Below are 13,029 nucleotides of genomic sequence, written 5' to 3' on the forward strand. Positions count from 1 at the left end.
GTTATTTTGAGGATCTTCGATAGAAGAAGGCCTCCAACACCAGACATTGTTAGTGTTTAACTGTTTATACGTGACTTGCTTTATATTTAGTTACATGTTTTATGTCAAATATGTATTGTTTTTGTAAGAGACATGTCGAACATAGTTTGGGAGCATGGAGAGAAGGTTGGCACGTGCTTCAAGTGGAAGTATTGTAGAGAAATAGAGAGCGGAGGGGTGGTACCTGGTTGAATGAGTATCTCACACATAGAAGTGCAAGTATTCCAGATGCATGCTCATATAACTACAAGCAGACTGGTGTGCTATTTTTGCTTTGTTGATAAATATTTATTTGACGTTCTTGTTTTATCGCTAATGTATTTTATATCTTTTGTATAAGACTATCGTTATGACGGATTGAAACCATACCACAAATCATTCCAACAAACCTGAGTACTATCATTATGACTCGAGCTGAATACGTGAGTATTGTGAAACAAGTCGACTTATATCTGGTTAGAGAACTGTAAAAGAACTTGTATTGGGGTATGCGAAGTTCGCTGGTTGTTTGTTGCATGAGAATTGAAGTTTGTGGTAATATATGTTTGTTAAATATATGTTGTGTGGATCAATTAATATTTACAGTGAATTAAGCAAAATACAAATAAACCCTGTTAATTTTTTTTATTTTTTTCTATAGCAAGCATAAAAAATCAGGTATTTTTGGCAAAAAAAAACCGTTGGTTTTGATTGATTTACTGCCGGTTTTTCTCGATTTAGCGATACAGGAAAAAGTTTGAATTTGTCTAGGCAGCGGTTACCAGTCGTGGGTGTTTACCCATCTTGTAGCCGCAGCTGCCTTTCTGGCTTTCTTGGCCCCTCAAAATCATTCAACCAATCCCACTACCACCCTCACCGTGTACCCAGTTCGTGCGCGATCAGCTGCTACCCAGCGCTCTGGGATCGGGAAAAGGAGGCTCTTTTGTGGTTCCTGCGGGCATATCTCGCGGAGATTCGGTCAGATTTGGTAAGGGTTCGAGTTCTTGTGGGTCAAAGTAGGTTCTTCGGGCGGATTCCTACGCAGGATCGGTGGAAAATGTGGGATCTTGGCGCTGATTCGGCAGGTTTTACGCTGCAGGATTTAGGGTTTAGGAGGTGGTGGTGGTGATCGGTTTGTACCGCCAGGTGAAATGTCGGCGGCTGTGGCGTGCGCGGAGAAGGCGACCAACGACATGCTGATTGGCCCGGACTGGGCGATCAACATCGAACTCTGCGACATCATCAACATAGATCCCGGGTCTGACCAAATTCTGCCTCCCTATGTACTTTGTGTATGATTTGTTTTTTATTTGACATGTGTGGATCGGTATTGCCAGTGTTTTAAAGGCGTCGTCTAGGCGTCGCCTAGGGCGTTCAAGCAATCTGAGCCGCCTTGCTCGCCTACCTTGCCTAGGTGCCGCCTAGGCGTCCAGGCGGTGGCCAATTTCTTGTCTCGCCATACCGCTTAAGAACCATGGGTATTGCTGCCGAAATGTGTAAATATGTGTCACTAGTTGCTACAGTATTTATCCTGGGAGATCAAACAGTATTTATCCTGGAGATACATTTTTATGGCATTATTCAACCCACTGATTTTGTTCGCAGTGATTTTGTTTTATTATCCAATGCAACATGTCGAACTTGCATTGTTTTAGAACAATCAGCTAAATTTGGTTATCCTGCGGTGATGTGGTACTACTACTGCTTGATTGTTTATATGGTCCTTTGAATCTGTTCCACTTGCATTGCGTTTTCATTACTGGTTGCTGCGAATGAATGCGTTTTCCTGTTTTGATTTCTCTGTACTTCTCTTTGTGCCTGATTAGGAATTTTAAATTTTAGGTTTATGGTTGTTAGAATTGAGGGTGAGATCTTTATTTAATGATGAACAATTTGGTGTTGGTTAGTTGCATCATGGTCTTGTGGTGGGTCACCAATTTTTTGTGGCATTTGTTGTTGAGGTGCTGGTTTGGTGTGACATCACATATAATCATGAAATTTGAACAATGAGGGTTTTTGAAATTACCCCAAAAAAGGATTTATTTTTTTCTCACTTTTAATCCTGTCTAGAGTGTGCTTAAGCTTCTTTCGTCTTCGTGGGTGCCTTGAATTACCTACGCTCCAAAGTTGATTAACATATCCCTTTGAGGAGTGTTTTTGTGCAACTTATGGACTTTTTATGAAGGGGTCAGACCCATCGCTGGAGACTCCCACGTGAGTAAGGTTTGAGGAAGGTATAAACCGAGGCAAGCCTTCCTCCGCAAATGCGGAGAGGCTGCTTCAAAGCCACGACCTAGTGACTTAGTGCGACACCTCTCGTCATTGCACTAAATCTACGCTTCAACTTATGGACTTCCTATACTAATATTTAGGTATGGAATGTAACTATAATATGCTTTGCATTGTACTATTTTTTTGTGTCTTTTCAGGGTGATGCTTATCACAAAATTTGTTTGTTGTGCTGGATTATCAAATGTGGAACTTCCAAAGTTACTGATAGGAAGTTTGCATTTTCTTATGTCACTCACCATTTACCATTTTATGATTTTATATGCTTCATAACATGCTGATAGAAGCTTGTTGAAGTGCAGAGAAGCAAAGGATACACTCAAGCTCCTCAAGAAACGTCTTGGAAGCGAGAATTCAAAAGTGCAAATTCTAACACTATATGTGAGTTCTACTAGACTTATCCTTTACTCTCTTGTTTTTACAAAAAAAAAGACGACAACAACAAAGCCTTTAGTCCCAAGCAAGTTGGGGTAGGTTAGAGTTGAAATCTAACAAAAGCCACGAATCATGGTTCACTGGTTTAGGCATGATATAGCTGTTTTCCATTACCTCCTATTCAAGGCTCAATCTTTGCGTACATTCCATCTTTTTAAGTCTTCTTTTACTGCCTTTTCCCATGACAACTTTGGTCTTCCTCTGTCTCTTTCCATTATTGTCGCGCCTTAAGATCCCACTACACATCGTTGTCTTTGGAGTAGGGATGTAATCGAATTGGATACAGACGTATATTACTTGTTCCATATTTGTTTTCATATTTTCTCTTTGAATTTGGATCGAATACGTATATTATCAAGTTATGTCGGATAAGATTTGAATGCATATCAACCTATTAAATATCCAACTTTGAGTATACGGATACGAATTGGATACTAAATACCCAAACTTGGATACGGATCGCATCTCAGCCCTCTTAGACGGATCAAATTCGAATATTGGCGGATAATATCCGTACCATTTACATCCTTACTTTGGAGGTCTTTGTTGGACATGTCTAAAACAATCTAAATCAATGTTGGAGTGTTGGACAAACTTTTTTCAATCGGTGCTACCCTTAGCCTATCATGTATATCATCATTTTGGACTCGATCATTTTTGTATGAGCACAAACCCAACACAATGTATGCATTTCCACAACACTTAATTGCTAAACATGGTGTCTCTTTGTAGGCCAGTAGAATTTTCACATATTGTGAATTCACTTAGCATTGTTTGGGTCATACAAGATTGGCAACGTATCAGGTGCAAACCAGTATTTCTGTGCAAACTCCGTGCAAACTAACTAAAAAAAGTCACAAAAAATTCTCAAAAAAATTATGGATGTACTTTTTTGCCCACTCTACCATTGTATAAATTTAAAATTCACCATATATTAAAATATACAAAAAGAGAAAATTCTGAGATAATTTTCACTTTTTTGTATCTTAGATTTTTCTCTTTTTGTATCTATTAACATATGGTCAATTTAAACTTAAAATTTTATACTGTTGTAGAGTAGGCAAGAAAGTACATCTATAATTTTTTTTGAGAATTTTTGGTGACTTTTGTTAGTTGGTTTGCACGGAAACTTGGTTTGCACCTGATACGTTGCCTACAAGATTAGCAATATTTATTTGCTAACATCATGAAGAAAAGCTTTTAGAATCTAGTTTCCACATTGTGACTTGTTTCACAAACACAAAGTTTAGTCATTTAGGCTTTCCATTAGCACCTACATTAGTTATTTTTAGAAAATTGTGAATATGGCACGTAGCTTTTGCTGATGTTCATGCTTCTTTCCTTTGAGCTGATGTGATGATTCTGACTTGATCCCTTATGTCAGGTGCTAGAGACTCTAAGCAAAAATTGTGGGGATATTGTTCATCAACAGATAGTTGAGCGTGACATATTGAGTGAAATGATTAAGATAGTGAAGAAAAAGGTGATGAGAACATCAGAATACCTTTGATGTACTGCTTTTTCTGCATTCATGTGCTTCTGTGTTTGATATTTGTTTCAACTTTTCAGCCAGACTTAAACGTCCGAGAGAAGATATTGAGTTTGATTGACACATGGCAAGTGGTTTTTGGAGGTCCGTCCGGAAAATATCGACAATATCATGCAGCTTACGAAGAACTCAGGGTACCATCAACTTGTGTTACCGAACTCAATCTTTGCCCTGTTCTTATTTATATATGTGTGATCATGGAATCTGAATTCTCTAGTTACAGTTTCCCATTTTCAAGTTTGTTCGATTTCATTTTTTATCTGAGTTTTGGACTTCATACTTTTTTTTAGTTTGCAGAACCTTGATTAGTACATTGCTATCTTAATGTTTGCAGGCTGCTGGTGTTGATTTTCCACCTCGTGAGGAAAATTCACTCCCGTTGTTTACACCACCTCAAACTCAACCATTAAGACATTCACATCTATATCCACCTCCTGGTCAAAGCTATGAAGATGCTGCCATACAAGCTTCTCTTCAATCTGCCCCTCCTGCACCTGCCCTCAGGTAGTCTTTTATGTGCTTACCATTGTGAATTCTGAGTTCAAGCCATTAGGATGGCTATGGAGGAAAGATGGATGTGGGAAATGGCTGGAGCTAAAGGGCTTTCCTATCTGTCTGTCCCCCTTCTTGAGGTTTAGCCTCGGTGGGTGTTTTTTCTTCAGCAGTTTGTTGTTGTTCTCAGATGGACTATTTTGGTTTTTTAGTTTTTCGACCTCCGTAAGGAAGTCGGTCATTTTGTATCTGGTCTACTTAGACCTTATTTTTCCTTCTTAATATAATGAGGCACAGTTCTCCTGCGTTTTTCGAAAAAAAATATTCTGAGTTCAAGCTTTTCTGGTTTAGTTTCTTTTGTATTGAGGAGTCATCATTTATGTTTAATGCCTAAGCGTTGAAAAAAGTTCCACTATACTAGTATCGTCATCTTATGTTGATAACTTGACATTTCATATTTATGTTTCACGTAGATTGTACCTTGTCTTGTTATTTTCTCCTTGTTGCACGGCTCATGCTTAATAATATCTAAAATTTCTATTCTGAATTATTGCTCACATTTTTTCATACTGCCTGTAAATACAAGATTTTTAGATAATACAAAAACATGGTAGAATTGTTGAAATAAGAATGTCTGAGGTCTCCCAAATATGCAGTCCCATAAAACAGCAAACACATGGCCTCAAAATATGCCTCAGCACACAACAATTTTGCAGGACTAAATGTTTTTGAATTGTTTATATAAAGCCTATTGATGGTCACTTCTAGGTAGCTGGGATGATGATGATGTAATGATGAATGCATTTTTATGTCTACTGGTTTCATCTCATTTGTTTCAGCTACCCCCTTGTTGGTTTTAATCAACTTCAAACCATACTACAAAGTAGCAATGTGGCAGTACCTTGATTATGATTATATTTGCTATGCCCCCATTGTGCAGGTCACATGCTCATGAACCTAGGTCGAAGCTATTCTTAAAATGTTCTTATTGCATTGGCAGTTCCTTGACCAAACATTTACGAGAACTGTTTTTACTGTGAATGCAAAAAGAACACGTTCTTTATTTCCTTTCCGAAACTTTTAGTTACATATTTAGTTTGATCAAATTTCCGTTGTCATGCCAGGAAAGTTTTTCACTGTTCATAATTTCGTTTCACAATTTTTTTAGCACAATTTTTAGTTATATTTATTTTTTGCGTCCATTATTTTTTTATAGTCTGAGCGAGATCCAAAGTGCTCGAGGGATTGTGGATGTCTTAGATGAAATGTTAAATGCTCTAGACCACCGGCATCCTGAGGTGACTTTCTTATAAAACACTAAGTTCTAAAATGTTTTAGTACAGTCCTTGGATCACTTCTATAGTTCTATTTTGTCACATTCAGTACAAGTTATTTTGTAGTGATGTTAGCTCTACTATACCCATTTTTTTTGTTCAATTGAAGATTTTTTTGGCATAAACCATTTGATCTGTCAATGATCTTTGTGCTATGCTATGTAAAAATATAGTCACATCTATTATATTGTCATGTTGATAGCTGTACTCCAATTGTTTTGTAGTACGGTTATCAATGTTGTGTGCAAGTATTAATCAAGTTTACATTGGATTGCTTTTATTTTTAAGTAGTTTTACCTATTTCCTAATTCCGCCTATGTTGTCTCAGCATATGTTGGTGTAGCATAGCCTGGTCCCAAGTCCAAGTACAAGGAGGAGGGTTGTGTTAGGCGTGGCGAGCTAGCTATAAAACACTTAGCCACTCAAATGGAGATGAAACCCAATAGAAAATGAATGGGGCGTAACCCTCTTAGCGACACACTATATCGGAAACCGGGTATGATGTTAAATGGGCAAGGGCTGGGCTGCCACCCCCTTGGTGGCGCGCTGTGTTGTGATATGGATGCGGTGTCAAGTGAGCAAGGATTGGGTCGTCGTTTTCTTAGTGGCGCGCTACATTGGCGCATGGGTGTAGTGACAAATGTGCAAGGGTCTTCGCATCTGTCTCAACGGGTGCGAGGGGTAAGGAAGCTAATTGAGCTGACTAGGATCCGTATAGGTAGTTGGAACGTAGGGTCCCTTATAGGTAAGCTAAGAGAGTTAGTCGATGCAGCGAGCATGAGGCGTGTTAATATCCTATGTCCAAGAGACAAAATGGAAGGGGCAAAAAGCGAAGGAGGTGGAGAACACTGGTTTCAAGCTCTGGTAGTTCGGGACAGTGTCAAACAGAAATGGAGTAGGTATCCTGATTGATAAGAGCCTCAAGGATGGAGTGGTGGATGTCAAAAGGTAGGAGATATGATTATTCTAGTCAAACTAGTTTTGGGGGATATAGTCTTGAACATTATAAGTGCATATGCCCCTCGGGTTGGTCTCAATGAGAGCGAGAAGAGGAAATTTTGGAAAGACTTAGATGGTATGGTTAGAGCAGTACCCACCAATGAGAAGCTTTTCATAGGAGATCTCAATGGTGTAGGTTCAACAAATGTGGGTTATGAGATGGCTCATGGAGATTTCATGTATGGTAGTAGGAATCAAGGAGAGGATATTTTGGACTTTGCAATAGCCTACAACAGTACAACCTAGTGATAGCCAACACTTAAGTTGTGCCCATCGTTGAGCCAGATCGACTTCATTCTCACATGGAGAGAAAATAAACAAGCATGTTTGGATTGTAAGGTGATACCTAGAGAGAGTGTTGTGTCCCAACATAAACTTATGGTGGCTAACTTCCCTTTTTGGATCCATATCCATCGGGATAAACAAGCCAAATTTGCGAGGACGAAGTGGTGGAAACTCAAAGGGGAGACATCCAAAGTTTTTAAGGAAAGAGTTATTTTGGAGGGCTTTTGGTCCAAAGAAAAGATGCAAACAACATGTGGGTGAAGATGGCAACTTGTATTAGGAAGGTGACATCAGAGGTGTTTGGAATGACCAAAGGGAGCAGAGGTGAACCTAAAGATACTTGGTGGTGGATTGAGGACATTCAAAAGGCAATAAAGGAGAAGAAAGAATGTCACATGAGCTTGTTCCATGAAAGGAGCGCGCTCAACTTAGAGAGGTATAAGGTGGCAAAGAAGACTGCAAGCAAGCTGTGAGTGAGGCAAAAGGTCGAGCCTATGATGATCTTTGCCGAAGACTAAGTACAAAGGAAGAGGAAAATGATGTCTATAAGATGGCTAGGATTCAGTAAAGGAAGACGAGGGACCTCAACCAAGTTAAATGCATTAATTATGAGATGGATCAACTCATGGTGAAAGGTCAAGACATCAAACAGAGGTGGCAGAGGTATTTTGACAATCTTTTCAATGGTGAGAATGAGACTATGGACACCCAGTTGGATGACTTCTTTGATGATTTAAATAGATGTTTTGTATGCAGGATCCAAGAGTCAGAGGTCAAAAAAACTTTAAAGAGGATGAAAGGGGGCAAGACGATGGGCCCGGATGGTATCCCAATAGAGGTGTGGAAATGCCTTGGAGATATTGCTATAGTTTGGCTAACCAAGTTGTTCAACCATATTTTTCGATCAAACAAGATGCTCGATGAGTGGAGGACTAGTACATTGGTACCAATGTTCAAGAACAAGGGAAATATTCAAAGTTGTACCAACTATCGAGGGATTAAGCTCATGAGCCACACTATGAAGCTATGAGAGAGAGTTATTGAGCATCGCTTGAGAGGAATGACACATATCACCATGAACCAATTTGGATTCATGCTCGAAAGGTCAATCATGGAAGCAATTTTCTTAATAAGACAAGTCATGGAGCTGTATAAGGAGCAGAAGGACTTGCGCATGGTTTTTATCGACTTGGAAAAGGCCTATGATAAAATACCTAGGAATCTCATGTGGTGGTCATTGGACAAGCATAAAGTCCCAACAAAGTATGTTACACTCATCAAGGACATGTATGACTAGCGTCCGAACAACTGGAGGTGATACAAATGTTTGTCCAATTAACATATGACTACATCAAGGTTCAGCTTTGAACCCTTATATATTTTCTTTAGTGATAGATGAGGTCACGAGGAATATAGAAGGATCTATCCCTTGGTGTATGCATTTTGGCTGACGATGTAGTTCTAGTAGATGAAAGTCGGGAACGAGTAAATAGAAAGCTAGAGCTATGTCGTCAGACCCTAGAGTCAAAAGGTTTTAGAATTAGCAGGACCAAAACCGAGTATATGAGAAGTGACTTTGGTACTACAATTAGTAAGGATGGAGATGTAAGCTTGGAAGGCCAGGTAGTACCCAAGAAGGACACCTTCCGTTATTTACTACTTAAGAAGGACACCTTCCGTTATTTGAGATCGATGCTACAGAGAGATGGTGATATTGATGAAGATGTTAGCCATAGGATCATGCTTATTAAGGTGTCCGTGAAACGTTGCCTTAGCGTCGCCTAGGCGCTAAAGCGTTCATGGAGGGTGAGGCGTCTACCTCACCTTGCTCTGGGACATAAGGCGCCCACTGCGGTGTAGTGCATTCATAGGGCATCGTCAGAGGGTCGTCGGATTAACGCCTTGGGGGTGAGCGGCGGTGAGGAGGGCGCGGCGGCAGGGCGCGTCCTCGGCGGCGTGCATGCTCTGCTCCCTCTCAGGCAGTGGCGGCGCGGCAGGGCGGCGCGCAGGTCAGCGCGGCGCGGAGAGCTTCAGGGAGGGAGGAGTGCTACGGGGAGGGAGAGGGAGGGGAGAGAAGGGGCTGGCGGCTGAGACTCAGAGGGATGCAGGCTGTACCGATGTAGCTGTTGGTGGCTGTGAGATAGATAACCCTAGAATTATTAGGCTGGGCTTTACTAACTGCTGGTGGACTTCTTTATTTTTTTCTTTTTCTCTCTTCTACCAGGCTGAAATAGGCCTACTAGGCCTTACAGTTGTATTAGCTTGCTTATTATTACTTTCAGATTAGTAATATATATAATATTCGGTCTAATTTTTAATATTTATTTATATAATTAAGGCGTCGCCTCGCCTTACGCCTTTTCGCTTAAAAGGTAAAAGGGGGGGGGGTCGCCTTAACACCTTAATAACTATGCATAGGATCAAAATGGGATGGATGAAATGGCTCAAGCATCGGGAGTCCTATGTGAGAAGAGAGTGCCACAGAAGCTGAAAGGCAAGTTCTACAGGACGGCGATTAGGCCTACTATATTATATGGGGCTGGGTTGAGTGTTGGCCTACTAAGAGACGACATATCCAACAACTAAGTATCGCAGAGATGCGTATGTTGCGTTGGATATGTGGGCACACAAGACTGGACCGATTGAGAAACGATGACATGCACGATCGGCTAGGAGTAGTGCCAATTGAAGAAATGCTTATTTAACACCGGTTGAGATGGTTTGGGCATGTCCACCGGAGACCCCAGAGGCACCGGTGCAAAGAGGCATCATAAGACGGGACAATAACGTGAAGCGAGGTAGAGGGCGACCAAACTTGACATGGGAGGAGGCAATCAAAAGGGACTTGAAGGAAGAGAATATCCCAAAGGAGTTGTGTTTGGATAGAAGTGCTTGAAGAAAAGCTATCCACGCGCCCGAAATGTGATTAGGCCTTTTTCATTTTAGTTCTCTCAAAAGCTTTCCCCCTCCCCTTTCTCTCTCTCTTTTTGGTGACTTCTTGTTGGGTTTCAACTCTAGCCTACCTTAACTTGCTTGGGACTAAAAGGCTAATGTTGTTGACCCATTTCCTGATTTATATATGTGTTTTGAGTCAAGTATATTATTCTATTGTGAGTTTATCATATTTCTTTAAACAGAAATGCCTTGTAACTAAGGGGGTGTTTGGTTTCTAGGGACTAATTTTTAGTCCCTCCATTTTATTCCATTTTAGGCCCTAAATTACTAAATACGGAAGCTAAAACTCTATTTTAGTTTCCCTATTTAACAATTTAGGCACTAAAATAGAATAAAGTGGAAGGACTAAAGTTTAGTCCCTATAAACCAAACACCCCCTAACTCGGTGGTCTCATTTTGCATAAATCTACCTTGTCAAAATGCTTTTGGTCTTCAATGACAAATGAGAATCTCACCAGCGCAAGTGCATTTAAACAAGTGTTTTAGTCTAAATTTTTTATTTGTTCGGGCAACATAGTCTTGTCTCTTTGTTTCTTTATCTTTTACCATGCTCTTCGGTGTGGATTGGTCTGATTGGGCTTCATATTGTAGGGTGTAAGGGAGGAGGTCATCGTTGACCTTGTTGGCCAATGCCGATCTTATCAATCTCGTGTCATGGATCTTGTTAACAGTACTGGGTATGATTCTATTTTGTTGTTTCTTTTTCCCTTGTATTTTACACCTATGTTGTAACATAACATACTGCATTCTGTGCAGCGATGAGAGCCTTTTATTTCAGGCACTAGGACTAAATGATGAGTTACAGCGTGTTGTTCAGCGTCATGATGACATAGCGAAGGGGATCCTCCCTCCTGGTACCGGAGCACCTGTACCTGCTTCTGCAAATGTCAACCAAGGGACTACCCCACCTAGGCCCACGGCGGTTTCATTTTCTCCACTCCTGAATGTACACGAGGACGATGAACCGGAAGACGAGTTCGTCGTGCTTTTCCGTAGGTAAGTTATTTAATCTTGGCTTGTACAAGTTAATTTAATACATGCTACTGAGTTTGGGGGGATTGTTGTTATATCATGTCATATTACATAGAAATAAAAATATATAGAAAACAAGATTTTCTTTGGTTCATTTTGTGTTACTAAAGCCTGTAGAAAGAAACATACAGGGTTCTTCTATTCATTGGCTGTTGTTGTACGCTATATATGCTTGTAGGCCTGCAAGGGATGGCACAGTAGCACGGAACAATCTGCCTTATGCACGAAGAAATGAAAGGCCGTACCGAAGCCCACTTCTTCCTCCACCACCAGCATCTAAGAGGCCTGTTTACACCGAGGCAAGCAGTATCGACTATCTTAGTGGCGGCTCCTACAAGTCGTCAGAAAAGGTTCCAGATGATTTCATCAACCCAACTGCTCCAGCTAATGTAACTACATCACCCCATTCGAAGCCAGAAGCATATCCGCCACCGAGTTACAGTAGCAGGCCAGACAGTGTGTCCGACGACTTCATAAACCCAACCGCGCCTAGCTTTTCTGCGCCTTCTCGCCCTACAGACGAGGAGCCAACCCGTTCGCCTGTGAAGCGGCAGGAGAGTATACCCGACGATGACTTCATAAACCCAACTGCTCTTCCTGGTTTTTCGTCGTCTTCAGCTACTAAGGAGTTCAGCGAAGATCTTCCAAGGGCTCCATGGGAAGCACAGGCTGCCGCAGCAGGTTCCCTGCCACCGCCTCCGGCGAGGCATGGTCAGAGACAGCAGTACTTGGAGCAAAACGTGTATTCTGGTGGGAGCAACGGAGGTGGATATGATGAACTGTTGACACGGACTGAAAACCTCTCCCTGAACCCTGAGAAGAATGCTTCACGGCCGACAGCATCCTGCCAGGCTAAACCCGAGGACTCACTCTTCAAGGACCTGGTCGACTTCGCGAAGACCAAGCCTTCGTCTCCGTCGAAATCGGCCAACAGCCGCAGGACCCGCTAAACGGTTATCCGTTTCGCAGGTTAGCAGCTTTAGATTGCATACCCCATGAAATAAGGGCGTTGGAAAATTATTTGGTTCCGTTTAGAAGCAGATGTCAGAAACAATACTTGGTCATTGTCCTGGGCGTGTGTGTGGTGTCAGTTAGCTGCTCCTAAATATGTGTCATTGGCTTCCATTTGTTTGTTTGTTTTTTTCAATAGCTGAGTATGTATATATTACCCGATTCGGCAGCAACATTCATAGTTGAGTTTGCAACTTGAGTGTTGCCTATTTTCAGTGTGGATAAATTAGGAGGCTATGGTCAAACCTTCATTTTTTTTTGGTACTGGGCGAGCTTTTCTTTTCTTTTTTTTTTTTAAAAAAAAGCTGTGTAGAATGGTCTATGCAGACAGAATTATGCACTACAATTGCTTGGTGGCTTGAGGCTAGTCTTAAGTGGAGAGTTTGTTGACACACTTATTAAAGGCATGCTTGTTTGGGATTATAATCTGATCAAATTATATATAATCTAACAGATTTTTAACTAATATTTAGTTAAAACAAGTTAGACTATATGATTTGGGTATATTATAACTCCAAACAGATAACCCTTAATACTGGTATATTAGCTTTTCTGTTGGTAACAATGACAAAAGATTTCATTCAGATGAAATAGTATGGAACTATATCTCTATCTCTCTTCATAGTTAAA

At 40.8% G+C, this 13,029-nt stretch overlaps 1 protein-coding gene across 2 annotated transcripts; it reads left to right on the forward strand.

Moving 5' to 3' along the window:
* Window positions 1-802: 802 nt before the first annotated feature.
* Window positions 803-12,739, forward strand: LOC100501156 (putative VHS/GAT domain containing family protein). Of its 2 annotated transcripts, none has more exons than XM_008670303.4 (10): window positions 803-1,006; window positions 1,118-2,390; window positions 2,610-2,688; window positions 4,127-4,225; window positions 4,312-4,425; window positions 4,626-4,795; window positions 6,000-6,081; window positions 10,948-11,033; window positions 11,113-11,352; window positions 11,567-12,739. In XM_008670303.4, exons 4-10 carry the CDS (start codon window positions 4,202-4,204, stop codon window positions 12,336-12,338), a joined length of 1,488 nt encoding a protein of 495 aa, XP_008668525.1. In that variant the 5' UTR covers window positions 803-1,006; window positions 1,118-2,390; window positions 2,610-2,688; window positions 4,127-4,201; the 3' UTR covers window positions 12,339-12,739. The 2 variants fall into 2 exon arrangements, with proteins under 2 accessions (XP_008668525.1, NP_001182882.1); NM_001195953.1 differs by having other exon boundaries at window positions 806-1,006; window positions 1,118-1,276; window positions 11,567-12,591.
* Window positions 12,740-13,029: the final 290 nt, after the last annotated feature.

Source organism: Zea mays, chromosome 2 (assembly GCF_902167145.1).
Source record: "Zea mays cultivar B73 chromosome 2, Zm-B73-REFERENCE-NAM-5.0, whole genome shotgun sequence".
NCBI lineage: Eukaryota > Viridiplantae > Streptophyta > Magnoliopsida > Poales > Poaceae > Zea > Zea mays.